This window comes from Neoarius graeffei, chromosome 14 (assembly GCF_027579695.1).
Source record: "Neoarius graeffei isolate fNeoGra1 chromosome 14, fNeoGra1.pri, whole genome shotgun sequence".
NCBI classification, from domain to species: Eukaryota; Metazoa; Chordata; class Actinopteri; order Siluriformes; family Ariidae; genus Neoarius; species Neoarius graeffei.
In genome coordinates, this window is record NC_083582.1 from 52985920 (window position 1) to 53013122 (window position 27203).

General features: G+C 41.9%; 1 protein-coding gene across 4 annotated transcripts in view; it reads left to right on the top strand.

Annotated features, from left to right (window-relative positions):
• Positions 1-27203, top strand: part of cyth1b (cytohesin 1b) — a 97781-nt gene that overhangs the window by 61312 nt on the left and 9266 nt on the right. For all 4 annotated transcript variants that reach the window (XM_060939988.1, XM_060939991.1, XM_060939989.1 and 1 more), the window contains 5 exons: positions 5601-5683; positions 14572-14636; positions 24441-24507; positions 25569-25687; positions 26902-26982. In XM_060939988.1, the coding sequence (XP_060795971.1) occupies positions 5601-5683; positions 14572-14636; positions 24441-24507; positions 25569-25687; positions 26902-26982 (415 nt within the window). The remainder of the gene's footprint in view (positions 1-5600; positions 5684-14571; positions 14637-24440; positions 24508-25568; positions 25688-26901; positions 26983-27203) is intronic.

Below are 27203 nucleotides of genomic sequence, written 5' to 3' on the forward strand. Positions count from 1 at the left end.
AACGACAAAGTATTGTAGTGCCTGTGTCTGAAACGTGACTTTATTGACACAGAACTAGCAGCTGTATAAAGGATTAGATTTTGATGTCTGTCCTTGATCGTTTAGTGCTTCTTGAGTACAAGGATTAAACAGTCTCCTTCTGAAGTATTGAAATGGCAAGACCAATTCTTTTAATCTTTGCTATATACTGAAGATATTTGGATTTGAGATCAAAAGATGAATAGGAGACATTGGATCAGAATTGGTTATAAGCCATGTACGATGAGATTGAGTGGAATAACTTTTATTCTATCCACATTCACCGGATTTTGAGAAATGGAGCACTTTTTATTTTTGCAAATTCGATAAATAAAGACTTTATCCAAAACGTCCGACAAATCATTTCTGCTTAGGATGTAAACAAACCGGCAAAATGACAGTAGCAATTTGTGAAAAATACTATAATAATTCTTGAAAAATAAAAAGCTAGGTTCTTACCATGAAATATCTTAATTTCACATTTTGTTGCTTGTATTTTTTTTGGGGGAGAGGGGGTTGTTTTCGAGTAGAGGAGTAGAGTTTTTAATTTCGTCCTTGGTTGGTTCAGTAACGCGTGCCGCTGTTTTCTTCTTTAGGGTTTTTTGGCGGTTGGCAAACCAACTTAAAGGTGCATTACTGCCACCGACTGGGCTGGAGTGTGGAACAGGAGATATTGGCAAGGACCTATATTCTATTAATTCTTTTAGCTATTTCTGTTTCTTTTAAATACTTGATATCTGACTTGATATCACTTTTGTTGCACTCCGCCATTTTGTTTTCCTCTACTCACGGTATATGACTTGATATCCTAGTAGTAGAGTAGCCAATCAAAGCGCGCAATTGCTCAGATCCAGTGAATGTGGACAGAGTATTGCTTGAGATCCAGTTGGGGCGTTCAGATATGAAATGTAAACTAAGTGGGGTATTGGTTTTTCTGTGATCCACACCACTTTTGTGGCCTAGATTTGAAGATATGCAAAGTTTTCCACTTTTTCCCCATGGAAATAAAGCATTTCTGAATCTCCTTCTGGTAGCACTCAGACTATGTTCAATGCACTGCTCCATGACCACAGCTTTCTCTTGCTAAAAATACCCAGAAATGTGGCTTAGAGCAGTCCTCACACACCACACGCACTCATTCTGTTGATTCTCTGGTGCAGAACAGCATCTGTGTAGGAATGGGGCCGAGAGTGATTTGGTTTTGGCTACGATTTGGGTTTGAGTTTAATAAATGGAAGTTAGAAAATTGACGAGTCTGAATTCCAAATCCCACAGTTACTGATGTATTTAAATACTTGAAGCAGAACACTGGTTGTAACACTGTAGTCTATTTCACAGTCCATCACACTCAGACAGGCTGATCTGTGACATTCTGCTACAGTTGGTGTTGATTTAGATGGGCACATGGTGTTCTATGCCCAGGCAAAGCTGGTCTTCCTCCATACCCAGGTTTTAGGGTCTGATAGTTTAATAATTGCATACGTAATAGCTTTAAATTGTATTTAATTTAGTGCTTCATGTGCACTGCCTATTTCCTGCTATTTTATCTGCTTTTTGTGTGTGATCTCAGTCAGACTGAAGTTCATTGAACCCAGCTTTTAGATCGTCGTATTCTGCTTTTATTATTTCTGATTCTAATCTGTCTGATAATATAAAGCTGCTTTGATGGCTGTTTAGATTGACTAATGATGAAAAGCCCTGATTAACATTACAGTGACCGAGCTCATCTAACATCTGAGACTGTGCCTTCAGAAACAACACAAGGCTTTGGTAGATGAGGTTTGTATTGTGTTCATTTTCAGGATAATAATCCTATTACTGAAGTTATTTCCAGAATGTGCCTGAGCTTCTGGAGATGAAATGAGTTAAAGTAACCTAAAACGGGGTTGAATCAGTGAAACCATCAGTAAGCTCTGTCTGGCAAGTAGTTATTGCACAAGAAGACATCTTTGCTCTGTAATGGATGTGTATAATTTTGGTTATCTCTGTGCTCCATATACACACACAACTGAGAACCATCTAGTCCTCTCTTCATCCATTTCAGCCTGCTTTCCCTGTAGCTTACATTAATGCATCACATGGACATCTTCCAGGGCAGACCACAGTCGGATTAGTTTTAATGGTGTAGTTGGGAGATGAAAATATGAAAAGGTAGCGCCAAGTTCTTGTTAAATCTTTTTGTACGGTCAATTGCACAGCAACTCTCTGTGAAAAAAAACTATTAGCTCGCATAGCTCTCTTAGCTGTGTTGACCAACCCAGGCTGTGTACTGTCTCGCCTGGTCATGATGACTCACTGTTAACCATTGGGGTTTTATTTTTCTTAGTTTAGTTGTACTTTGTCAGCTCATTTGTATGGTTGGCTTGTTTTCCTTGGCTGTTTGCCGATTGTTACTTCAACATATTACACTAGGTGTTATTCTGTCATTTGTTCATTTGGCTCTAGAAGTTCAGCACTTCTTGTAGCTGACTTTTGCATTTTTTATATGTCGTTCTGGATAAGAGTGTCTGCTAAATGCTTGTAAACTAATGTAATGCAACTTTGTTCCCATTTTAGATTTTTTTTTTTCGCAGCATTAGAGCTGTTACTTCTGCCTAGGGTGAATTCACTTGTATTTCTGCTATTTTCTGTTATATTGCATACCCTCTCCTGTCTAAATAATGCAAACTTTTTTTTTTTTTTTTAATTGTTGCCCAATATATCGTTACATGCATAATATAGACTGATGCTGGTACTAAGGCCAGTACTGGACATTGCCTCTCAGCAAAATACTTCAGGTGGATTGCTATAGCTTGCTTATGCCTTAATGGATTGCCCAGTTGCGTTCCCTCAGTACAGTAGGTCAGAACTCTTGATCGTTGTGGTTGGCTCCAATAAGAAAGGCATGCCAGGATAGTTTTTTTTGTTGTTTGTTTGTTTTTTGCATAGCGTAAATAAGACCCTGAAATATGTGAATTTTAATTGTTCCTTTTCAGTTCAGGAAAGTTTCCATATATTAGGCATATCAGGTGAAAATTCAGTCCGAATTGCTTGAAATTGGTCTCATTGAATGCAGAACAACCTACTTTTTACAGAATTTAAATGTTTATTCATTCTTGAGGTATTACAAATCAAAGATTGAAAAAAAAGGCTTAATTTTTAGAAAACTGAAGTAATCTTGCGTATGAGGATAACATGGTCCAACGAATATGATCAATTGTTTTTTCTTAACTTTTTTTTATTTTTCAAGATGGAAATTGGCAGACACATGGATGGTTGTATACTGAATACAAAGTTTGAAAAACTAGTAAAAACAAAATAATGCAAAGTAGTATTTAATTAGTATTAATTATGCTAATTAGGTAAAAGCATTAAATTGGTACACTCAAGTTTCACTAAATGGTTTTATTTATGCAATATAAAGCTGGAGAAATCAATGTTAATTACAAATGCAATTATAAAACATGCATCAATAAGCACTGACTGTCATTCACATCTCAGAATAAAAAAAGTAATAAAATATTTGTAATACCCTCGTTGTTCTGTAGGCCTTTTGTATTTCTAAGTAGGGCCTACCAGTGTTTTATATTAAAGAATATAAATTATTATTTTGATTAATATTCGTAGCTTTCAAGGCTAACTTCAAAAAACTGTGAGCCACATCCAATAAACAATTCCAAAAGTCTCTTTGTAATGACAATCGAATCAATTCTAGCATATGGTTATGAGGCTTGGACTCTTAACGGCAGAACAAGAGGCAAGGCTTGATGGTTGTTATACCAGAATGCTAAGGATGGAGTTAAATGTATCTTGGAGGGATCGTATCAAGAACGAAGATCTATATGGAAATCTCCCTCGGCTATCGGCCAAAATAAGATCTCGCCATTTGAGTCTAGTTGGCCACTGTGTGAGGCACAATGCTCTACCAGCAAGTCGGCTAGTTCTCTGGGAACCGAGGCATGGCCAGGCCCTGAGAGGAGGACAGTGTCTCACGTTTACAGACGTTCTTAAAAAGACAGTGGTCTGTCCACTGTTGAGGAGATGGCAACATGCATGCAATATAAGGAAGTGTGGAGTGCATTTGCCTGGGGAGACCTGATATCATCATCATCATCATGATGATGAATAAACAATTCCAATTAATTGAATTGAAATTGACACTAATGTTTCTGACTTCCGTTTTTTTGTTTGTTTTTTTAAATCTCATTCCGACCAATAAGGTCTCAATATTTTTCATCAAAACAACTACAGTTATGTTCTAAAATATTTATTTACGGGGCGGCACGGTGGTGTAGTGGTTAGCGCTGTCGCCTCACAGCAAGAAGGTCCTGGGTTCGGGGGCCGGCGAGGGCCTTTCTGTGCGGAGTTTGCATGTTCTCCCCGTGTCCGCGTGGGTTTCCTCCGGGTGCTCCGGTTTCCCCCACAGTCCAAAGACATGCAGGTTAGGTTAACTGGTGACTCTAAATTGACCGTAGGTGTGAATGTGAGTGTGAATGGTTGTCTGTGTCTATGTGTCAGCCCTGTGATGACCTGGCGACTTGTCCAGGGTGTACCCCGCCTTTCGCCCATAGTCAGCTGGGATAGGCTCCAGCTTGCCTGCGACCCTGTAGAAGGATAAAGCGGCTAGAGATGATGAGATGAGATTTATTTACATGAATCAGTTTGATTTGAAAAAAATAAGTAGGTAAAGCTATGAAAACTCACTTCAAAGTCTCCCATGAATCATAACATCAAAACTAGCTGGCGGAAACTTTTGCTGAATACTTCATCAGAGAGTAAGAGCGAGAGAACATCCCTATCAGTTATCTGATTGATATTCATGAGTAACCCAGTCAGAAACTGATCGGAAGAGAGACAACCTGACACCTTTCCCATGACTCAAAAAGCACCGGCAGTTTCCCGACGTCCCGCGAGCAGAGGGTGAACTCTGTTGTACCATCTTCAACCTGCTGTTACTCCCAAAGTACTGAACAGATCTTAACAAGATTAATTTCTTTGGAAAGCAGAGATTATAAGCTTTTTAATGACAATATTCACAATATAAAATATTCAAGAGTTAAGCAATGACAGATTTTGAAACTTAGATGAGCGTCTGCATGGACAATTTTCACAGCACGGCTAGCGAGTGTCTGATATGCCTACGTATATTTCAGTTCCGATACATAACTCATGATTTTCACAAAGTAGGATACATTTGCACTGCAAAAAAATCTCCCTAAGCAATGTCCTGATGTTTATGAAACAGCCCTCTTATGATGTCACTGTATTTTTGTGGTATTGATTGCTTATGAAAGCTGTTAAGTGTGTGAACTGGACCCCAGGATGATTATCTATAGTTTTCTTTTTTTATATCTAGCTTTCCTTTTGTTACATCTGCATCCACCTCCTAAAGTGTATTAACTGTATCTGCATAGTTTAAGTTTGAGAGGTAGTGTGTGGCTGCATGCATGTGTCCCTTTAACATGTATCTAAAACACGGGTTTTGTGATGAACGTTTTTGTCCACGTTTCAAAAGTCAAGTGCAGAGCCAACTACACTGTTTTTGGTTCCTATCATAATTCTCTCGTTAATCAACACACACATTCTCTTTTCCCTTCACCCAGTGCCAGATGACCTGACGCCAGAGGAGAAGCAGGAGTTGGAGAATATACGACGTCGAAAGCAAGAGCTGCTTGAGGACATCCAGGTGAGGATTCTCTTTACCTGTTTTAAAATATCCTCTGCAGCAGGAAGCTTTGTGTACTGAGAGAATCGGTATGCTCTTCTGATGTTATTTGCACTTCAGATCTCTCTTGGTAGCTCACTCTTCCCTTGTATCTGTACTATTTTAAAGTCCAAGCCGTTCAGAGTTTCTTATCTTTTCCCGGCTCCAGTGGACACATTTATTTTGATGTATGAATTTGCAGCTTGTGTTGCTAATTAAAATTAATATATTTTTCTTAGTCATATCACATGTAAACAGTAAGTAGTAACCAAGCTTGGGACTAGAATGAACAAGATTTAGACATAAATGTTTTAATGCTCCTGTTACAAATTGAGCAAGACTCTGTAAGTCTTATTTGTTATTGATGGATTGCATTTAATTGATTTTTAAATAAATGTGTTTGCCAGTCAAATTAGGAAATGTAATTAGGGTGCCTGGATGAGGGTCTGTTTCGAGAGGTTTTGCTCAGTGAAATGTCAGATGGCAGTTTAAATTTTCCAAGGTAATATCACATCCCATTGTGGCAAGTGTGTGCTTTGGCACGAGACTCGGTGGTGCAAAAGAAAACCGGTGGCACTTCCAGTGTAAAGTGGGTGGGAGATGCATCCATCACTCAGAAAACAACAGTTTGAGGTGAGATCTTGAGAGGAACATGGACTGTAGAGCAGATGGTGTTGCAAATTCAGTTACACTGATTGTATTACCCACTGAAAATGCTGATCATTAAACCTTTCTCTGCTGAGATCATTTGACTTGATCATCTCATCTCGTTATCTCTAGCCGCTTTATCCTGTTCTACAGGGTCGCAGGCAAGCTGGAGTCTATCCCAGCTGACTACGGGCGAAAGGCAGGGTACACCCTGGACAAGTCGCCAGGTCATCACAGGGCTGACACATAGACACAGACAACCATTCACACTCACATTCACACCTACGGTCAATTTAGAGTCACCAGTTAACCTAACCTGCATGTCTTTGGACTGTGGGGGAAACCGGAGCACCCGGAGGAAACCCGCGCGGACACGGGGAGAACATGCAAACTCCGCACAGAAAGGTCCTCGCCGACCACGGGGCTCGTATCTGGACCTTCTTGCTGTGAGGCGACAGCACTAACTACTACGCCACCGTGCCGGCCCCTTTGCATTGAATGTATGGGGAAAAATAGCACAGGTTGAATAGGAACGCGACCTCCCTGCACATAAATGCCGTCACACCTGCTTTCTGGAGCTTTGTATATCGAACCAGTATGAATATTCATGATTCTTCAATATACTCATTAATGGGAAACCCTTTCTCCTTTAGATACCTCTTGCCCCTTGCTGCTTTTCCTTGGTTTGCACTTTCACATGGTTTTAATGTTACCACAACATTGCCCTCATATCATTGCTCACAATTTTGTTCTTGGCATCCTTGGGAAACAATATTTGAGGAATGGTACTGGTGTAACAGCTGATACTTTTATATTGTGTAATTTATAACGGGGGCAGCACGGTGGTGTAGTGGTTAGCGCTGTCGCCTCACAGCAAGAAGGTCCTGGGTTCGAGCCCCGGGGCCGGCGAGGGCCTTTCTGTGTGGAGTTTGCATGTTCTCCCCGTGTCCGCGTGGGTTTCCTCCGGGTGCTCCGGTTTCCCCCACAGTCCAAAGACATCCAGGTTAGGTTAACTGGTGACTCTAAATTGACCGGAGGTGTGAATGTGAGTGTGAATGGTTGTCTGTGTCTATGTGTCGGCCCTGTGATGACCTGGCGACTTGTCCAGGGTGTACCCCGCCTTTCGCCCGTAGTCAGCTGGGATAGGCTCCAGCTTGCCTGCGACCCTGTAGAAGGATAAAGTGGCTAGAGATAATGAGATGAGATGAGAATTTATAACGGATCTCCAGGAAATGCCACATAACGTCTTGTGATGAACTATATATGTTGGATTATATCCCAGTACTCTGAGATATTGTTCAGTAGAACACTGCCAGCTCTGTATGTGTTGCTCCAGCTTCTAAATGGTGTATTATGAGGTTAAACACACACACAAAAAAAAGAGGACAGAGCCCTGGAGTGAAGTTGGACCTTCAGGCTGAGCTTTTATGACCACTGCTAGAAATCGACATGCTCTTAGCTGATGAGCCTTGTGATGTGATATTGTTTGGCAGAAGTCTTGGAAATGTCATCTCTGCATGAAGTATACCACATTTCTACTGTAACAGTTAGAAATGAGAAATGAATGAGCAATAGCTTTGCAGCTGATCCACTGTGAGTGCATAGTTGATGTGCCGCATCATCAGTACATGTGAATAAAGATTGAAATGCTCATAACTTGCAGTCCTAGTTGATGGGCCATGCTACTGTAGGCACATAACTTTTTGTCTTTACTGTTAAGTAATACACAAAGTCCTACTTTTTGTCGAATATTTAAAAAAATATGAACACGTGCATAATTTAAGGCAGGCTTTGTAATACTTGAGTCCAGGACTCGGACTCTAGTCCGACTTCTGCCTTAATTTTAAGGACTTGTGACTTGACTTGGGCTTGAGTACTGATGACTCGGACTCGTGTATTAACTGCATTTGGACCTGTAAATGAGAGACAAGGGCTTGGATTTTTTCTTTATTTTTTGCAACATGCCATAATAATTTGGCATAAGATATTTATATCTATTAATTTTTATACTAATTTTGTGCGAGAGAATGCACATTCGTCTGTTTATACGTTGTGGCAGCGGGGGTGTGGTCAAGTGTCTTTCTGTGCTCCACCCCACGAACTGCTACAGTGGTCCTGGGTTTCGGCACCACTGTAGCAGTTCGTGGGGTGGAGCACAGAAAGACGCTTGACCACGCCCCTGCTGCCACATGCGTCATGTTCAGGAACAAACTAACGTTAATGGTGCTGAAATGCCTGGAGAGAAGCCCCTAAGATTGTCCGCTTTGCTTATAGAGATCTTGCACGTGACGTTACATCCGCTCCAAATTGTAAGCAGTCGCCATTTTGTCGGTCAAACACCATATTTCCACCGTCTTTCCAACACTGACTTTGGTTTTTTTTTTCGCCCAAATCTTCAAATATTACCGTGCCACAACGCCGGAGAGTTGTATGGCATATAAATGCTACAACAGGAGAGGTCAGAAATCGGGAAGAAAGTTTCATAGGCTGCCACGGGACCCTGACAGGCATGCAAAGTGGATTGCTGCTATCGGCCGGGCCGATGCAAACAACAAGAACAAGGCATAGGAACCGACTGGAAAGAACGATCACTGGCGCCTGTGCAGTGACCATTTCATCTCAGGTTTGCCATGTATTTATTTCAGTATATCCATGTGGTTATTCGCAACATAAGTTTATCTCATCTCATTATCTCTAGCTGCTTTATCCTTCTACAGGGTCGCAGGCAAGCTGGAGCCTATCCCAGCTGACTACGGGCGAAAGGCGGGGTACACCCTGGACAAGTCGCCAGGTCATCACAGGGCTGACACATAGGCTACGTTTACACTAGACCGTATCTGTCTCGTTTTCTTCGCGGATGCACTGTCCGTTTACATTAACCCCCCTGAAAAAGCGGGGAAACGGGAATCCGCCAGCGTCCACGTATTCAATCTAGATCGTATCAGCTCCGGTGCTGTGTAAACATTGAGAATACGCGAATACGCTGTGCTGAGCTCTAGCTGGCGTCTCATTGGACAACGTCACTGTGACATCCACCTTCCTGATTCGCTGGCGTTGGTCATGTGACGCGACTGCTGAAAAACGGCGCAGACTTCCGCCTTGTATCACCTTTCATTAAAGAGTATAAAAGTATGAAAATACTGCAAATACTGATGCAAATACTGCCCATTGTGTAGTTATGATTGTCTTTAGGCTTGCCATCCTTCCACTTGCAAGTAATAAGTGATATGCGCTGGGATCTCACACACAGCGGCTCAGTCCCGAATCGTGGCTTGTTCACTTCACTCGCGCGCTCTGTGAGCTGCGCAGGGCCGGAGTGCGCACCCTCCAGAGGGCACTCACTGTTCAGGGCGGAGTGATTTGGAGCGCAGGATGCCTGCGGAGCCGAGCGTATCCGCGTATTGGTGTTGCTGTGTGCACGGCTAACGGTTTTAGTGTAAACGCGAATCGTTTTAAGAACGTTAATCTGATGATCCGCTGATTCGACGTAATGTAAACGTAGCCATAGACACAGACAACCATTCACACTCACATTCACACCTACGGTCAATTTAGAGTCACCAGTTAACCTAACCTGCATGTCTTTGGACTGTGGGGGAAACCGGAGCACCCGGAGGAAACCCACGCGGACACGGGGAGAACATGCAAACTCCACACAGAAAGGCCCTCACCGGCCCCGGGGCTCGAACCCAGGACCTTCTTGCTGTGAGGCGACAGCGCTAACCACTACACCACCGTGCCGCCCCAACATAAGTTTATGACTTGCTCTAATAAAAAATTCCGGGAAGTGGGAACCTGAGAAAAGGCTTGGGGCGGGGGGGTGGATTGGGTCTTTAGTGGTGTGACAATCAATGTAGTCTCTAGATATATAAAATTATTTTACACTTTTAGGGGTCACATGAATTTCTGTAAAGATAACTGTCCAGAGATTTATAAGCACGCAGTGCTTCACCACTGAACAGCGAGGGAAAGTTTATGAGGTAATTATACACGTCTGGGTATTCCACCTCTGGCAGTTCCATATCCACTGATACGGTCGTGAAAACTACGTCCGGTAAGCCATAAGGGTCACTAATCTGTAGGTCGTTTATTTTAGACATATATCTAGTTATCTGTTCATTAGAAAAATGAGCCGTGTAGTCCGTCGGTTGAAATTTATCCATTTTGTACACGAGTGCAGCAGTATTCAGTGGTGTTTTTTACCGACAAAATGGCGGCTGTGTACTTTCCAGTCACGTGACTGCAAGATCTCTATACAGACTTCTCGTGCAGAAGGAAAAAATGCACTACTATGTGTTCCATATGTAGAAGAACTATTGAGGAGACGATGGGGACAACCTCGAACTTCAGTTGTCATTTCGCAAGACTCCACCCAGAGAAGTAAGTGCCATGCTGTGTTCATTGCTCTGTTGATAGCAAGGCTTGCTTGCTGACTGATGAACTAGCTAGTGTTAACCCTCTCTCATTATTTGCCCTGTTGATAGTGGGTGGGGCTTGCTGAGCAATGAACAAGCTTTTTATCTGTAGCCTATTAACTAAAATGGGGCAGTCAAGCAGTAACGTTAGTCCAACACAGTAGCAGAGACAGTTTCGCATAAAGGCAGCAACAGCCACTGTCAAATGGTGCAGTTGGAGTCTTGTTCTCGGACTCTACTCAATTTTCTTTAATGACTTGGACTTGAACACTGGGGACTCGAGACTAGACTCAGACTTTAGTGACTCAACTACAACACTGATTTTAAAGTATTATTGTATTGTTTTCAGCAAGAGTTAAAAGCCAAGATCAGACGAAGGATGAGGTTCCATGTCGTCTCTGCACACTTAGCACTGTATTTATTTTTCATGATGAAAAGTGGATAGGATTTGTAGTATGGTTGTATTAGGTCAGTAATAATACTGTCCGTTTCTCATCTTACAATATACTCCTCTTACAGGATACTCCTACTGAACATCCTTTCAACACACTTGGTACTGTCTGACTTTAATCTTCTACAACCCTATGCTATAATGACTTAGAATCCCATGATTCAGTGTCACTGAGAAGGGTATGGGTTCTCTTGAGTCTGGTTCCTCTCAGGGTTTTTTCATCGCATCATCTCGGGAGTTTTTCTTTGCCAATGTCACCTCTAACTTCTAACTATCTGGATTTCTGTAAGGCTGCTTTGTATAAGTGGCCTATAAATAAAAGCACTTTTTATGCAAATAAAATTGGTTGTTTCTTGCATAATGTTTTATTAGGAAGAAAACAGTGGAATTTACCAGTTTTTCTGTGACCAACATTTCTCTGGGATATTGAGTTAATCTGAACAGTGAGCAATACAGAAGGATAGTCGGACCGTAAAGTGGTGAAGACAGATGGACAAATGGAAAGCTCATTGTTGCCATTCTGAGACACTCATTGCCTAGCAACTCTGACAAAAAAAAAAAAAAAAAGACATTTTAAACGTGCTTTTTTTTTTTTTGTTTTTTGGTTCGTTCTCAGCAACACTAGTTCCTCCCTTCAGCAATTATGTCTCCTTTTCTTCTCTCTCCGGGGGGAAAAAAAAACAGGCTGAAATGTTCAGTCAGCTGCTCCTGCCTAACTGATCAGTGATTCTCCCGAGGAGAGAGCGGGGTTGATGAGGCACGCACAGTTTCACCAGTTTTTAACACTTCCCAGACTTTGCTTGTTTTGGTTTGTTATTTGGTCTTTTTTGATGGTTAGTATGTAAATATGGGTTGTGATATCAGCTTAAGGTGATTTTCCTCATTGTACTCCTTCCACAATATCATGTGTATGTAATTATTTTTATATATAGGATATTTTAAACAATGGCACGGAGATATGAAGTTTTATCTCTGAGTTGTTGTCGTCATCTTTCAGCTGCTCCTGTACGTTTGGGGGCTGCTACAGCGGATCTGTTCCATATATTGATTTGGCATTAGGTTTTACACTGGATGCCCTTCCTGACTCAATCCTCCCCAGTCTATCTGGGCTTAGGACCGGCACGAAGTATGCCCTGTCTTGTACAATCCCAGTGGCTGGGTATTTTACCTAATCATGCAAACTCCACGCAGAAAGGCCCCCATCTGGGTTTGAACCCAGAACCTTCTTGCTGTGAGGCGACAGTGCTAACCACTACACTGCCGTGCCACCCTGAAGTTTCATCTTCGAGTGGTGAACATATTTCATGAGTGAGAGAAGCAATAAACCTTCATATCTTCATGCCGCTGTGTAATGTTCTTTATATTATATGGAGATGTCAACAAAAAATATGCAGGTTAATCAAAATTTTAATTTTGAACTGGTTTGCCACTTTGGCAACGCATATCAAGTCAGCGAAAAAACACTGGGAGTGACTTCATTGGGGTGAAATATCAGAAAACGTCCCTTAGCTGCGATTGTATTTCATCTGTAAAAATGTAAGTTTTTCAACAAACTTCATATCTTCAAGCTAACAGGTGACTTTGACACATTGACAAAGTACCCAAATGTATCAAAACATTTCCTCATGAGTAACGTAGAGATTTGTCACGGTTTTGAATCTCCATGTCCTGGATATATGAAAAGTATGAGTGGTATTTCCCAGTAAAACACTTGTGTCCATATTATATTTAAGCTCATCTCATTATCTCTAGCCGCTTTATCCTGTTCTACAGGGTCGCAGGCAAGCTGGAGCCTAGTAACATGCTCTGCCATTATTTTGTAGCCTGGGCCCGCCCATCCCAAGCGTGACGCAACATGAGGGCCTGTTCCGAGCTTAGTCTGGCCAGGCAGGCTATCTACAGCTCTTCCAAGCTCCCGAAAAATCGGGAACCAGTCAACTTTGAGCATCTCCAACGGCCCTGGGTAGAGGCGTGTTCAAGGCAGTGACGTAGTAGAACTGCGACCGGAAGCCATAGATTGTTTACAGAATGTATGCCGGAAGCGCTTCATTCACATCACAAACATGGAGCAGCGGCAAGCCTTTAACACAGCGGTAGATGCTGTATTGAAAGCATTCAACGGGAAGTTCTCATTGAAAACGGAGCAAAGAGCAGCCCTGGAGGTATTTATTGAAAGGAAGGACGTTTTCGCCTTGCTCCCGACCGGCTTCGGTAAGAGTTTAATCTACCAGTTAGCCCCGTCGCATCACATACATCGTCAGAGGAAAGAGTGATGTGATTGGTTTAAGCTTCGTCACAGCCTTTTCTGGCTTCGACCAGTAGCAAACTGAGGCATTTCAGGGAGGCGGGTCAACCACGGGCTCTGGGAAACGGTTTGGCTTAATAGCTTGGCCAGACCAAATGCTCGGAGAGCTTTGAAGTCACATTAGCCAGGCTAATTATTTTGTTCTTTAGGGTTTTTTTTTTTTTTTTTGGCAGTTGGCAAACCAACTTAAGGTGCATTACCGCCACCAACTGGGCTGGAGTGTGGAACAGGAGCTGTTGGAGGGGGAGAATGATGACTATTCTTTTAGCTGTTTGTTTCTTTTAAATGCTTGATGACAAAGCCACCATTTTGTTTTTCTCCTACTCACGGTATATGAGCTGATATCTTAGTAGTAGAGTAGCCAATTAGAGTCTGCAATTGCTCATATCCAGTGAGTGTGGATAGAAAATTTTACACACACACACACACGGGAGGGAGTGGTAAGGGAAGTGTGTGTCCCAGATGGCTTTGTTGTAGGAGTAGTATTGATCTATGTCTGAGCTGCTGGAAGATGATGAATTGCTAATGCAGTACAGTTATATGATCGTGGCTGCAAACACACTTGCAATCTCCCACACCTACACGATGTACACAAGTTCGCATTCGGGTGATATTTCCCTGCATCTGTGCAAGTGGGTGTCCTGAAACCCTGGGGTTGTGTGGGTGACTTGCAGACGTATGGGCAGCAGCTTTGTCTCGGAGTCTGCTACTCTTCCCACCAGCTACTCATTAGACATGAAGGTATTACTCAGGATTGCCTTTCTCATTCCAACATTCTTTCTCATGCACCTCGTTTTTCTTTCCCATCCTTTGTCTTTCCCCCTAGCCTACTTCATACCTTTTTCATATTCCATGCTTGGGCCAGACTGGTGCCCATATGGTGAAATGTCTGAATAATATTAGTCATTGTCGCAGCAGAGTGATGCCTTTCCAACATTCCTTGCAAATTAAAATTGTGAGAGAGCCAGTCTCTTATTGACTGTTCCGTCCGTGTTTGGCTTCGCTCATCACTCACTTCACTGTTTTCTTTCTCTTCTCCCTTCACTTTTAGCGGCTCAAGGATGAGATAGCAGAGGTGACGAATGAGATCGAGAACCTGGGCTCCACTGAAGAAAGGTAGGGGTGTCTGTGTCTGCTCTTCTTTAAAGCAAAGGGTCTGAGGGACATTAACAGACCAAAGAGCAAGAAGAGATCAACTGGAACTGAAAATGCGCATACACTTGTATACAGAAAGAACACACTTGTAAACACACACATCTGCATTTAAACATAAATATTAGTTGAATACTTCATTTAATGGACATCCTTTTACGTAAAATTAATTCGTTACAAAGGTCTGGATAAGCAGCAAAGATGAATGGTGACTACAGTTACCTTTTAATGCTTAAATGTTAATGATTAGTCTGACTGTATTTAAAAGTCTCCCGAAACACACACCACCCATCACTGTCACGAGACCACTAGAGTCCAGGGTTTAGTTTAATTGAATATGCTCTATACGTGATGTAAATTTAGCATTGTGATATGAATACATTATATACATACAATGCATACTATAATGGCTATAAGTGAAATATGATCCTATAGGGTTCAGTGAATGTAGATGCACAACACTTCATCATGAAGCCTGCTTTTAGAGCTTTGGAACTTTTGTCGGTTAATGTGTGGTTCCTGAGAATTAATTTTTTTCTATAGATTCTGCAGCATGTAGGCAGTTTTAATATTTGTAGATCCATGTGTAATTTAAAAAAAATTAGACATTTTCACATTTTATACTGTGACATTTTTATAATCATGCATTTAAAAAAAAATCTTCTGATTTAAGGTCTTTATACATGTAGCGTGATGTGAAGAGGAAAAAAAATTTATGAATTTAACAAGACGCAATTATGTGAGCATTCCACAAAAACAATCGCATGATGTAGTCGACAAGCGACGATGAGCTGGCGCTTATTCTTTTACAAAAAAGGGGGGAAAAGAACATTTTGGGTACGTCCTATCCTGAGCAGGAGGTGAGAACATGGAGAGTTTCACTGCTTGGTTCAGGAGTTGCTGAGACTGATAGTAAGCTTCACCACATCACAAAATAGGCTGTAGACCATGGACTTTTCACCCAGTGTTTTCATTGCTGAGACTTTTTTTTTAAATTACTCAGACATTGCCTTTTTAAAGTCGATATCTTTATAATTTGTTTCCCTTGTCAAGCAGCACTGGGTCTTGAGATATAAACTGAATGAGAGATGCCACAAAGCCTGCAGCAGTGTGATTGATGCTGCCACAACCTGAGCCCTGATTGGGTGAATGTGTTTTTTTTCACGGAAGAAATAATAGAAAAAAATCAAATCTGCTGCAGAAAAAAGTACACCCCCCCCCCCCCCCCCCCCCCCCCATTATCCATCCATCCGCCTTTATTGTGAACGTGTTAATTTATGGGATAGTCATTTGAGAAAATTGTAAAAACTAATCACACTATGTGTAAATACCTTTTTAAGAATAAAATATTTTGTTCATGTGGTTTAATCGACACTTATTCAGTGTTATTTCAGTCAATTTTACGGAGTTTAAGACTACTAATATGTTTATTAGGGGCGGCACGGTGGTGTAGTGGTTAGCGCTGTCGCCTCACAGCAAGAAGGTCCTGGGTTCGAGCCCCGTGGCCGGCGAGGGCCTTTCTGTGTGGAGTTTGCATGTTCTCCCCGTGTCACGCGTGGGTTTCCTCTGGGTGCTCCGGTTTCCCCCACAGTCCAAAGACATGCAGGTTAGGTTAACTGGTGACTCTAAATTGACCGTAGGTGTGAATGTGAGTGTGAATGGTTGTCTGTGTCTACGTGTCAGCCCTGTGATGACCTGGCGACTTGTCCAGGGTGTACCCCGCCTTTCGCCCATAGTCAGCTGGGATAGGCTCCAGCTTGCCTGCGACCCTGTAGAAGGATAAAGCGGCTAGAGATAATGAGATGAGATGAATATCTTTATTTCATTAAATGTATTCGTGAATATAGATATCAACGGCTGCTTTATATAAAGGATGGAAAAGAAATCTTTTGGGAAACATGATCGTCATTTAATTTTCCTGAATCCCTGTTACTGTTCTGGCTTCTATTTTCATTTCTCCGTCCCCTTTTTCCCTTTTCTCCATAAATATTTCATGATAATATAGTAGTTGACGCATTGGAGGATAAAATCTCTCTTAATGTATTGCTCCGTGGGAAAACTCCTAATCTGTTAAAGCACTTGTAATCTTGAGGTTATTAATAATATCATTAGAGTGCTGTGACATGCATAGTGTGTTAAGAAGGCACATTCTTTAAGTTCGTGCAACCATGCCTCTCTGCTCTTTACGGATTTTAATAATTTACATTTATAGTGTGCAGGCTGCATGAATGAATATATGATTGCCTGTGCATCACAAAGATTAACGATAAAACAACTAATAAAACAATATCTACTTATTTAAAAATTAAAAATATACAGTAATATAAAAATGAGCGAAAACTACGATAAAAAAAAAAAAGATAAAATAAGCCTGATTTTATAAAAGCTAACTTAAATGCGTCTTCAACATGTTCTTAAAATTGTCCAAAGTTCTACAGTTACGAATATTACTTTGGTAATGAGTTCCATATTTTTTGCGGTGGCAGCACAAAAAGCCCTGTCCCCCAATGTCCTCTTTGGTCACTCTCTTGGCAGCTCCAGGAGAAGCCCATTATTCGATCTCAAAGCATGAATGTACCCTTAATAATAATTAAAGGTCATGGGCAATGGTTTTAATTTTATGCACATTTGAAACTTTATATGTTAAACCCTCTGTAATTTTCTTCTGGTCCCAAGAAGTATTGTTAAAAAGTAATGAAGTAAGTTAACGCGGATCGTGGCGAGTTTCAGTTCGGCTATTCTCATGACCACTTGGCACGTGACGTCATTTAAGACAAACCGCTTGAGTTGAGTCCACTTCCATTTATGTACATTGCTATTCGGCTTGAGTGCAGATGTGCGTTCAGGAATTTCCAAAGAAAAACCATGCCTTATTGTTGTGCAGTGAACTGTAACAACGGGACCGGTTCAGGAAGAAGTTTTTACCTTTTTTCTGAGAGAGGAGAAGAGGCAGAGAGAGTGGATTGGCTTTTTCCAGAAGAGAAGAGGTGGAGTGAGAGGGTTGGCTTTTTCCGAAAAAGGAGAAGAGGCGGAGAGAGTGTATTGGCTTTTTCCAGAAGAGAAGACAAGGCAGAGAGAGTGGATTGTGCACGTAAAGCCAGAGGGTTGGGTTTTTTTTTTCCTGAAGGAGGAGACGAGGTGGAGAGAGTGGATTGTGTGCGTGAAACAAAAACGGTCAAAAAAGAAACGGACCAGCAACACTCAAGCAAAAAGGAGAAGATTGGAGGTAAACATTTTTACTTTTGCTTGCAATTAACAAGTCAAGAATCCTGAGGGATCCTGTACAATCATTGTGGAAATGAGACAAAAGAGTAGGCTATAAATAGTATAATGCCATGGATGGCAGGCTAATGTGGCCTACCAGCGCACTGTCAAGTAATCATTACCTATATCCACTAGGGTGGGCGGTTTAATTATTCTTCAAAAGGGCTCTTATTTAGTATTATGACGAAAGTAGGAATTTATCATAATTACCAGGATAAATCGTTTGGGCGCGAGTCTTGTTGAGGTCCGGGGTCGCCGTGATCAGAGTCAGCCGAGTCACTGTCTGATTCCGAGGCTGCACGGTCAAACCAGTCTGCCACATTCACCGATTGCTTCGCAACGGCCATAGATTCATACATATATGGCTTCACCTCTCGATATTCAATTTGGAGAGTTCCTACTTCAAAATTGCGATCGCTTTCAGACATTTTACACAACGTCTCACGACCAAAGTCCGTACACGTGTGCTTGGTTCGCAGGTAAACACAGAGCTGCTCCCAGTCTGTGTGGCTTAAATGACGTCATGACGGTCCCCTGGCGGTGAAAGTGCGCATAAGTGAGATGTAAACAAACCTTCGGAAATTGGGCAAAACAGTATATTTTAACCGTTTTATTCAATTTAAGGGTGCAAACTAGACACTAGGAAGATTTGAATTCGCTTTTTGGGTCATTCTTTTAGACAAAGTTGATATTCTACGTTTCACCTCTGACCATTGCCTATGACCTTTACGTCATTAATGTATTCCGGCACTAGCCTGTGAATAGCTTTTAGTGTAATTACTAGTATCTTAAATTTAATTCTAAATTGCACTGGCAGCTAGTGAAGCTTAAAGGTCATAGGCAACAGTCGGAGGTGAAATGTAGAATATCAACTTTGTTGTCTAGAAGAATGACCCAAAAAGCAAATTCAATCTTCCTGGTTGAATGACCACACCCGTCTGCTTAGGCAACAATGTAGACAGGCTGAACGGTGGTGGAAAAAGGACAAATTGCATGTATCCCTGGGCTGGTTAAGGGACAGTTTAGCTGCTTACCAGAGATCTCTGAAGGAGGCTAAGTCCAAATATCTGTCTTCCATTTATAGCCAATAGCTCTCATCATCCTAGATTATTTAATACTATTGACTGTTATTAATCCACGCCCCACTGTTCTGTCTGATGCCTCCGCCGCAACCTGTGAAGAGTTTGTTTGTGTCTTTACTGACAAAGTGGCATCAGTCAGACAGAATATCAGTAACATTGATACGTTCCTTGATGATGTGGATGCTCCTCCTATACAGTCTGCTGTTTTCGACCGATTTGAGACTATTTCTCTGTCGTGTTTTACGAAAGTGGTTAGTGGCATGAAACCCACTAACTGTCCGTTAGATGTCATTCCGGCCAAGTTTTTGAAGGAGGTTTTTAATTCTGTTGGGTCAAGTTTGCTTGTTTTTATAAATACTTGTCTTAATTCTGGGTCTGTCCCAGCTGCCTTTAAACATGCTGTAGTTAGGCCCGCCCTTAAAAAAAAATCACATCTTGACCCTTCTGTTCTGTCCAATTTTAGGCCTGTCTCCCATTTTGCCTTTTCTTTCTAAGGTTTTAGAAAGTTTTTTATTCAATTAGTCATTTTTAGAGAGAAATTCTGTTCTTGATAAATTCCAGTCTGGTTTCAGATCCCGACATAGCACTGAGTCAGCACTGTTAAAGGTGCACAATGATATCGCTCTGTCTGTGAATGCTGGGAATCCTGCCATGCTGGTGTTGCTTGACCTTAAAGCGACCTTTGATACAGTTGACCATGTATTCCTTGTATCTCGCCTAGAGCAGTATGTTGGCATTTGTGGCACTGCTCTCCAATGGTTTAGGTCATACTTGGCAAATAGGAGCTTCGCTGTGATGATTGGCGACCTCTGTTCTTCATATGCATCCCTCTCTTGTGGGGTGCCACAGGGCTCTATTCTCGGCCCTGTTCTGTTTTCTTTGTACATGTTACCTCTGGGATCAATTATAAAAAAACACAATCTGTCTTTTCATTTTTATGCTGATGATTTGCAGATATATTTGCCCATGAGACCCAATGAAAATACGGCGCTTACTAAGTTACTGGATTGTATTACTGATGTAAAGCAGTGGCTGGCACGGAACTTTTTGCATTTGAACGACAGCAAAACAGAATGTATTTTATTTGGCACATCACCCATGTCAAATGTTTTTACAACAAATTTTGGTACTCTGGCCCCCTTTTTTAAACCATTTGTACAAAATCTTGGGGTAACATTTGACAGTGGGCTTAAATTTGATAAACAGATTAGTTCTGTTGTTAGAATGAGCTTTTTTCAACTTCGTCTCTTGGCCAAAGCGAAGCCATTTCTCAGTCGGCAGGATCTCGAGAAGGCAATTCATGCATTTATCAGTTCGAGACTGGATTATTGTAATGCCCTGTATGATGGCCTCAGCCAGTCTTCAATTTTACGTCTTCAGCTTGTACAGAACGCTGTGGCCCGATTTTTTTTAACAAGCATGTCTAGACGTGAACATATTTACTCCTGTGTTGTCGTCACTCCATTGGCTTCCAGTCCGTTTTAGAATTGATTTTAAACTTCTGTTTTGTTTTTAATGCCATCAATGGCCTGGCTCCCTCTTACTTGTCTGAGATTTTAACTATTCGTGATCATGGTAGGGCCCTGCGTTCTTCGGGTCAGCTTCTGTTAGAAGTTCCAAGGTCGAGATATAAACAGTGGGGTGATCGTTCTTTTGCTGTCGCTGCTCCCAGACTGTGGAACAATCTGCCCCCCGACATTCGCACCACTATTGATCCCGGCCTTTTTAAATCAAAGCTGAAGACCTGCTTTTTTAGATTTGCATACAGTCCTGACTAGGGGAGTCTTGTTTTTGAGGGTGCTTCGTTTTGTCTGTTTTATTTCATGTACTTCTGAAAGGCTTTTGGTAATCTGCAGCACGGTGGCACCTTCCGCAGTTAAAACCTGTTTTTACATGTTTTGGTGTTCTGTTTTATGGCTTTGATGTAAAGCACTTTGGGTACCTTTTGGTTATTGTAAAGGGCTATATAAATAAAATTTGATTGATTGGTGTCTAATTTGCACCCTAAAATTGAATAAAATGCTTAAAATATACTCTTTTGCCGGGGTGGCACGGTGGTGTAGTGGTTAGCGCTGTCGCCTTACACCAAGAAGGTTCGAGCCCCGTGGCCGCCAAGGGCCTTTCTGTGCGGAGTTTGCATGTTCTCCCCGTGTCCGCGTGGGTTTCCTCCGGGTACTCCGGTTTCCCCCACAGTCCAAAGACATGCAGGTTAGGTTAACTGGCGACTCTAAATTGACCGTAGGTGTGAATGGTTGTCTATGTGTCAGCCCTGTGATGACCTGGCGACTTGTCCAGGGTGTACCCCGCCTTTCGCCCGTAGTCAGCTGGGATAGGCTCCAGCTTGCCTGCGACCCTGTAGAACAGGATAAAGCGGCTAGAGATAATGAGATGAGATACTGTTTTGCCCAATTTCCGAAGGTTTGTTTACATCTCGCTTATGCGCACTTTCACCACCAGGGGGCAGTTGTCGTGACGTCATTTAAGCCAAACAGACCTGAAGCAGCTGTTTACTTGCAAACCGAACACACGTAGGAGGCTCATTTATTTAACCACTTTCTAAATATAAATTTATTTTTTGCTGGAGAGAAACATACAGGGCTAATTTTCAACAATTCAATAATGTATACCAGGACATTTAATGGGGTTACCCACTGATGCGCACAGGGGCACACATAATCCCTATAATGGAACGTGGATTCGTTTATATTGCTAATATAATTTATTGCTAATATTAATACAAGCATTATACTATTTATAGCTACTCTAAACATGCACACAATCATGTTAGTCAATAGCATGTTAGCAGGTAGCCACTGCAAATCAACTTCAACTTAGTGGCCACTTTATTAGGAATACTTGTGTAAAAACATGCACAGACATACGTTGAGCATGTCAGCCATTGTCATGTTAGCAGGCTAGCAGTTAGTATGTTAGCTGTGATTAATCAACTTCAACTTAGGCCCTGTCCACACGGCAACGGATTCAGGTGACTCCGATACAATTGCTTATCGTTTAGGCCTGGCGTCCACACGGCACCGGCGTTTTGGGTGCCCAAAACGCAATCTTTTTGAGAACGGGTTCCAGAGTGGAAAGATCTGGCAACGTTGCCGTTGCGAAGTCATCTGGATGAGTAGAACGGATTTGTTTACGATGACGTCACAACCACATGACTGTGAGTGCTTCACGCGGGGTAGAAGTGTAACGAATATCACCAGGATATCACCAGGAAAAAGCCTTACAGAGCACTAGTGAGGGTGAAACATGAGCTTGGATATTATTATTATTATTATTATTATTATTATTATGTTCAGTGTTAGTTCACAGTAGTAATGCAAGAAGCAGAATAGTGACAGTAATAGTGAAGCAAAAACATGCAATTGTACAAACACTGCAGCTCTACAGCAAAATATTCATTTATGAAATGGTCTGATTCTTAACACCAGTAGTGCCAATGATCTTCTCATTGCGATGCGATGCGAGTTGTCAACAAATCCTATAACTTGGTTCATGAAACGCGCTTACAAAATATTTTCACTGTGAATATTTATTGTGTAATGGTGCAAAGTGAGAGAGAGAGAGACTCTGCCCTTAGGGCAGAGTCAATCCCGCCAGCAAAAATAGGGAAAAAAAGGAGCGATCTCACCTCTTCAGATGCTGGTTTAAGTCCGACAATACATTCCTCAAAATGGGCGTAGATGAGCAAATTAATCCATCAACGTGTATCATTCAATTTATTCCGGACCATTAAAGACGCCGCCTTCCGCGTAGAATCATAAGTCATCCTCGTCGCCATATTGGATAGGTCAAATCGGAGAATAAAGATTCATGTGCTGCGTTTAACTGTACCAACAGGTTTACCGTCCAAACGAGATCACATGGGATTACCTTTCACAGGTGAGACTGGAAAAATACTTTTCATTGTATTTGGTCATTATAATGTAATTTTACAAACAGATTTTCCTGACTTTGTGGCTAATATGAAGTCTCGCGTATAATAGTTTATGCGCATGCGTCCTTACTTCTATTGTTCTGGTGTCTCCGAAGGGACCGTCTTACAGCGCCCCTAGAGGTGTGGCATGTGTGTTGCATCGTTTTCAGCAAGCGTTGCGTTGCCATATGGACCTGATATTTTACTGATTGTTGCCCATTTGGACGCGATATATTTTTAAATAACATCTCGTTGCCGTTGTCGTGTGGATGTAGCCTTAGTGGCCACATTATTAGGAACACGTGTCTGTATAAACATGCACATTTAGCATGCAAATGGAATGTGAACCATTAGCATGTAAGCATGCCTGCAGGTATCATTTTAGCGGTGATATATCAACTTCAGCTTAGTGGCCACTTCATTAGGAACACTTGCGTTCGGACACACATGCACACAGACATTTATCATGTTGGCAGGTAGCCATGACAAACTATCCCTTTTGTCTCATTTATTACCAGAATGATTGTACAGGATTCTTTACTTGAAAAATTTCAAGCAAAGGTAAAAATGTTTACCTCCAATCTTCTCCTTTTTGCTTAAGCATTGCTGGTCCGTTTTGTTCTTTGACTGCTTGCTTTTGTGCTCGAATTTTGTTGGAACAGCGTCAGGTTTGAGCTTCTCTGTCCAACACTGACACCTAAACTCTCCAACAGATGGGGATTCTTCAAAAATGAATCCTCTTCGAAGTGATCGGAGCACAGAGTGGCGTATTTACCCAGCTGCCAACCCACTCACTTCACACGCACAATCCACTCTGTCTGCCTCTTCTCCTCTTTTGGAAAACGGTAAAAACTTCTTCCTGAACCGGTCCCGTTATTATTGTGCAGTGAACTGTAACAAAGCATGGCGTGTTTTAAATTCCTGAACGCACGTCTGTAATCAAGCCGAATGGCAATGAAAATACCTGGAAGTGGACTCAACTCAAGCGGTTTGTTTGGCTTAAATGATGTCACGCACCGAGTGGTCACGGAAATGGCCGACAAAAATTTGCCACGATCTGCGATAACTTATTTTAATTATTACTTATTAACAATATTTCTTGAGACCAGAAGAAAATTACAGAGGGTTTTTTAACAAAGTTTCAAATGTGCATAAAATTAAAACCGTTGCCTATGAACTTTAAGAAGCACAGGTGATTTTTTTTTTTTTTTTTTTTTTTTTTTAATATGATCAAAACGGGGAACGTTGCAAATAAGGTGCGCGGCTGTGTTCTGGACACGCTGTAACTTGGACAACTGTGTTCATGGTAAATCATAAACTATTGCAGTAGTCAATTCTACTAATGACTAGAGCATGCACTAACTTCTTAGTTGATTCAGTTGATAGAAACTTTCTAATGCATCTCATGTTGTGCAAATGAAAGAGATTAAGAAAATTAACGGAGGGGGTTTTAGGTTTGTGTCACTGTCATTCCAATACTTCTTATTTTCACAGGAAAAACATGCAAAGGAATAAACAAGTGGCCATGGGCCGAAAGAAATTCAACATGGATCCCAAAAAGGTATACAGCATGGCTGTGTTCTCATTTAGTTATGTTTATTGTATATGTCTTTTACCCTGTGATGGTTATTTTTAATTAAAGGTCTATAGTAATTGCCTTTCCGTATGAATATTTTTGCATCTGTATTTCTAAACTTTTTAATCCACCATATTACCGTTGCAATTTTCGAATATTTAATACTACGTTCATATACACAATGCAAACCTCAAAATGAGCATGAAAGAGATTTCTCATATAAAAACGGGGGAAGAATAAGAACCACCAAGGTTTTTGGGTAACATGCGGCCCTTTTCCACTACCCTTTTTCAGCTCACTTCAGCTCGCTTCAGCTCACTTCAGCCCGACACGGCTCGCGTTTCGACTACCAAAAAACAGCACGACTCAGCTCGCTTCAGCCCTGCTTAGCCCCTAAAACTCGCACCGTTTTGGAGTGGGGCTGAAGCGAGCCAAACCGTGCCGAGTGAGGCTGGGGGCATGAGCAGACACTCCCCTGTGCACTGATTGGTGAGGAGGAGTGTCCTCACATGCCCACACACGCCCCGCGAGCGCGCTGGGATCTGTAAACACCGTAAACCCGGAAGAAGGAGAATTACGAGAATTATGAAGCCTTATGCGCCTCGCCTCATCTATACGCTCTTGCCAGTATCTGTTGGCGTTGTCGGTGACAACAAGCCACAGAACCAAGACCAGCAACACTAACGACTCCATGTCCTCCATGTTTATTGTTTAGTATTCGGGTCGTGAGACTACCGCTTAAAAGCTCACTGATGTCACTGTTTGCGCTGCTTAACGACATCACGTGACGTCCACCCACTTTCGCTAACTCCACCCAATGTGTCCACCCACTTCCAGCCAGCACGGTTCAGCGCGGTTGTAGTCGAAATGCAACTCCAACAGCCCCGCTCAGCATGGCACGGCTCAGCCCGACTCAGCCGCGTTTGTAGTGGAAAAGCGGCAATAATGTCCTGAAATCGCAAGTTTTGCATAAAGCATAAGGGTGTTAGAGCTGTGGTAGTGGTTTAAAGGATATCTGTAAATTTAACTGTGTTGTCTCTTCACAGGGGATCCAGTTCCTCATAGAGAATGACTTGCTGAAGAACACCTGTGAGGATATCGCTCAGTTCCTCTATAAGGGTGAGGGCCTCAACAAAACGGCCATTGGAGATTATCTAGGCGAAAGGTGAGAATGACGTGACTCGCCAACTTGAACAGATGTGGTTGTGTAATACAGCAGTGCTGTCAGTCTCTCCCAGGTGTTCATCTTATTTTCAGGTTTACAACAGGACCATCATCTCTGCGTACAGTGTCTCACCCTAACAGTTATGAGTGCAGCCAGTGTGTCATTCTTTATTAGATGCGTGTTTGTTTGATATTGTAGCATCAAAATGAATAATATAACCCTTTCTTTCTCTCTCAAACACAGGCAAGTTAACACGACTGTCTTTAAAAACATGACCTGCAATGCTAAACACAACAGAGCTACATTATCAGCTGGTCTGTAATAAATAATCTTTTTAGAATTTGGTTTATGAAAACATTTGCTCATGAAATTGTATTCCTATTTACATAGTTACTGGTGGGAAAATAAAAATGTATTTGGTTTGTGCGGACTGAGAGAGCAGATACTGTTTTCACTGGTTGATGATCAGCTCCGCTTTCCCTGGACTCTGGTCCCAAGGGAGAATGAGGTCATCTGTATTATGTACATCCTTATGAAATGCTGCAGCCTGGCAGAAGTGGTGATTTTATTTTAAACGGGATGCCACACAGTCGTATGTATGTGTTTTTTATATGTAATGTATGTGTCTCGCCACAGGATTTTTGTACCAGATGCTCGGTTTACAGAACGCGTAGAAAGTGTTGATTTTTTTTGCTGGCTAATCCAGTAACTATCAACAATCACTCACCTTGATAGTGCCCCTACGGGATACATTTATCGCTTTTACGGCACTTTATATACGTGTGCGCGCCAAGGTAATGATAGAATCGCAACAATTAAGAATTTTTAACCCACAGTTGGTAGGCTGGAAACTGTCAAGTCCACCCCCTGTTCATCCAACACTTCCATTTCTCCTTGCGTTCCCATGGGTATTTTTTTTGGGGGGGTGCGTGCACGTGTACACACACACGTGCGCACACAGTTGTGGCATAGTCTTGACTTGTGGAGACATGCTGAAGGGGATGGGGGTGTGGGCTGTGAAATGAAAGCATTCTCCAAGTAGGTTAAAGTTGTACATTTGAGGGCACGCTTAGAAATGACCTAAAACAGATCCTGAATCTTATTTCACTTTGGCTTCTGGTGCCTAGTGCTTAAAATCACCTTGTATTTAGTCAACATGTACCGTATTATTGGAGTAATTATTTAAATCATATTCTTCATCCTCTTGCTTCCAGAGATGAGTTCAATATCGAGGTCCTTCATGCTTTTGTGGAGCTTCATGAATTCACAGATCTCAACTTGGTCCAGGCACTCAGGTAAAATAATAAAAATGATGAACATGAGACCTTAGAATTAGGATGTAATTGGACACACATGATCAATAAAGAAATTGCATTACATAAGATGCATAATGGGCGGCACGGTGGTGTAGTGGTTAGCGCTGTCGCCTCACAGCAAGAAGGTCCGGGTTCGAGCCCCGTGGCCGGCGAGGGCCTTTCTGTGCGGAGTTTGCATGTTCTCCCCGTGTCCGCGTGGG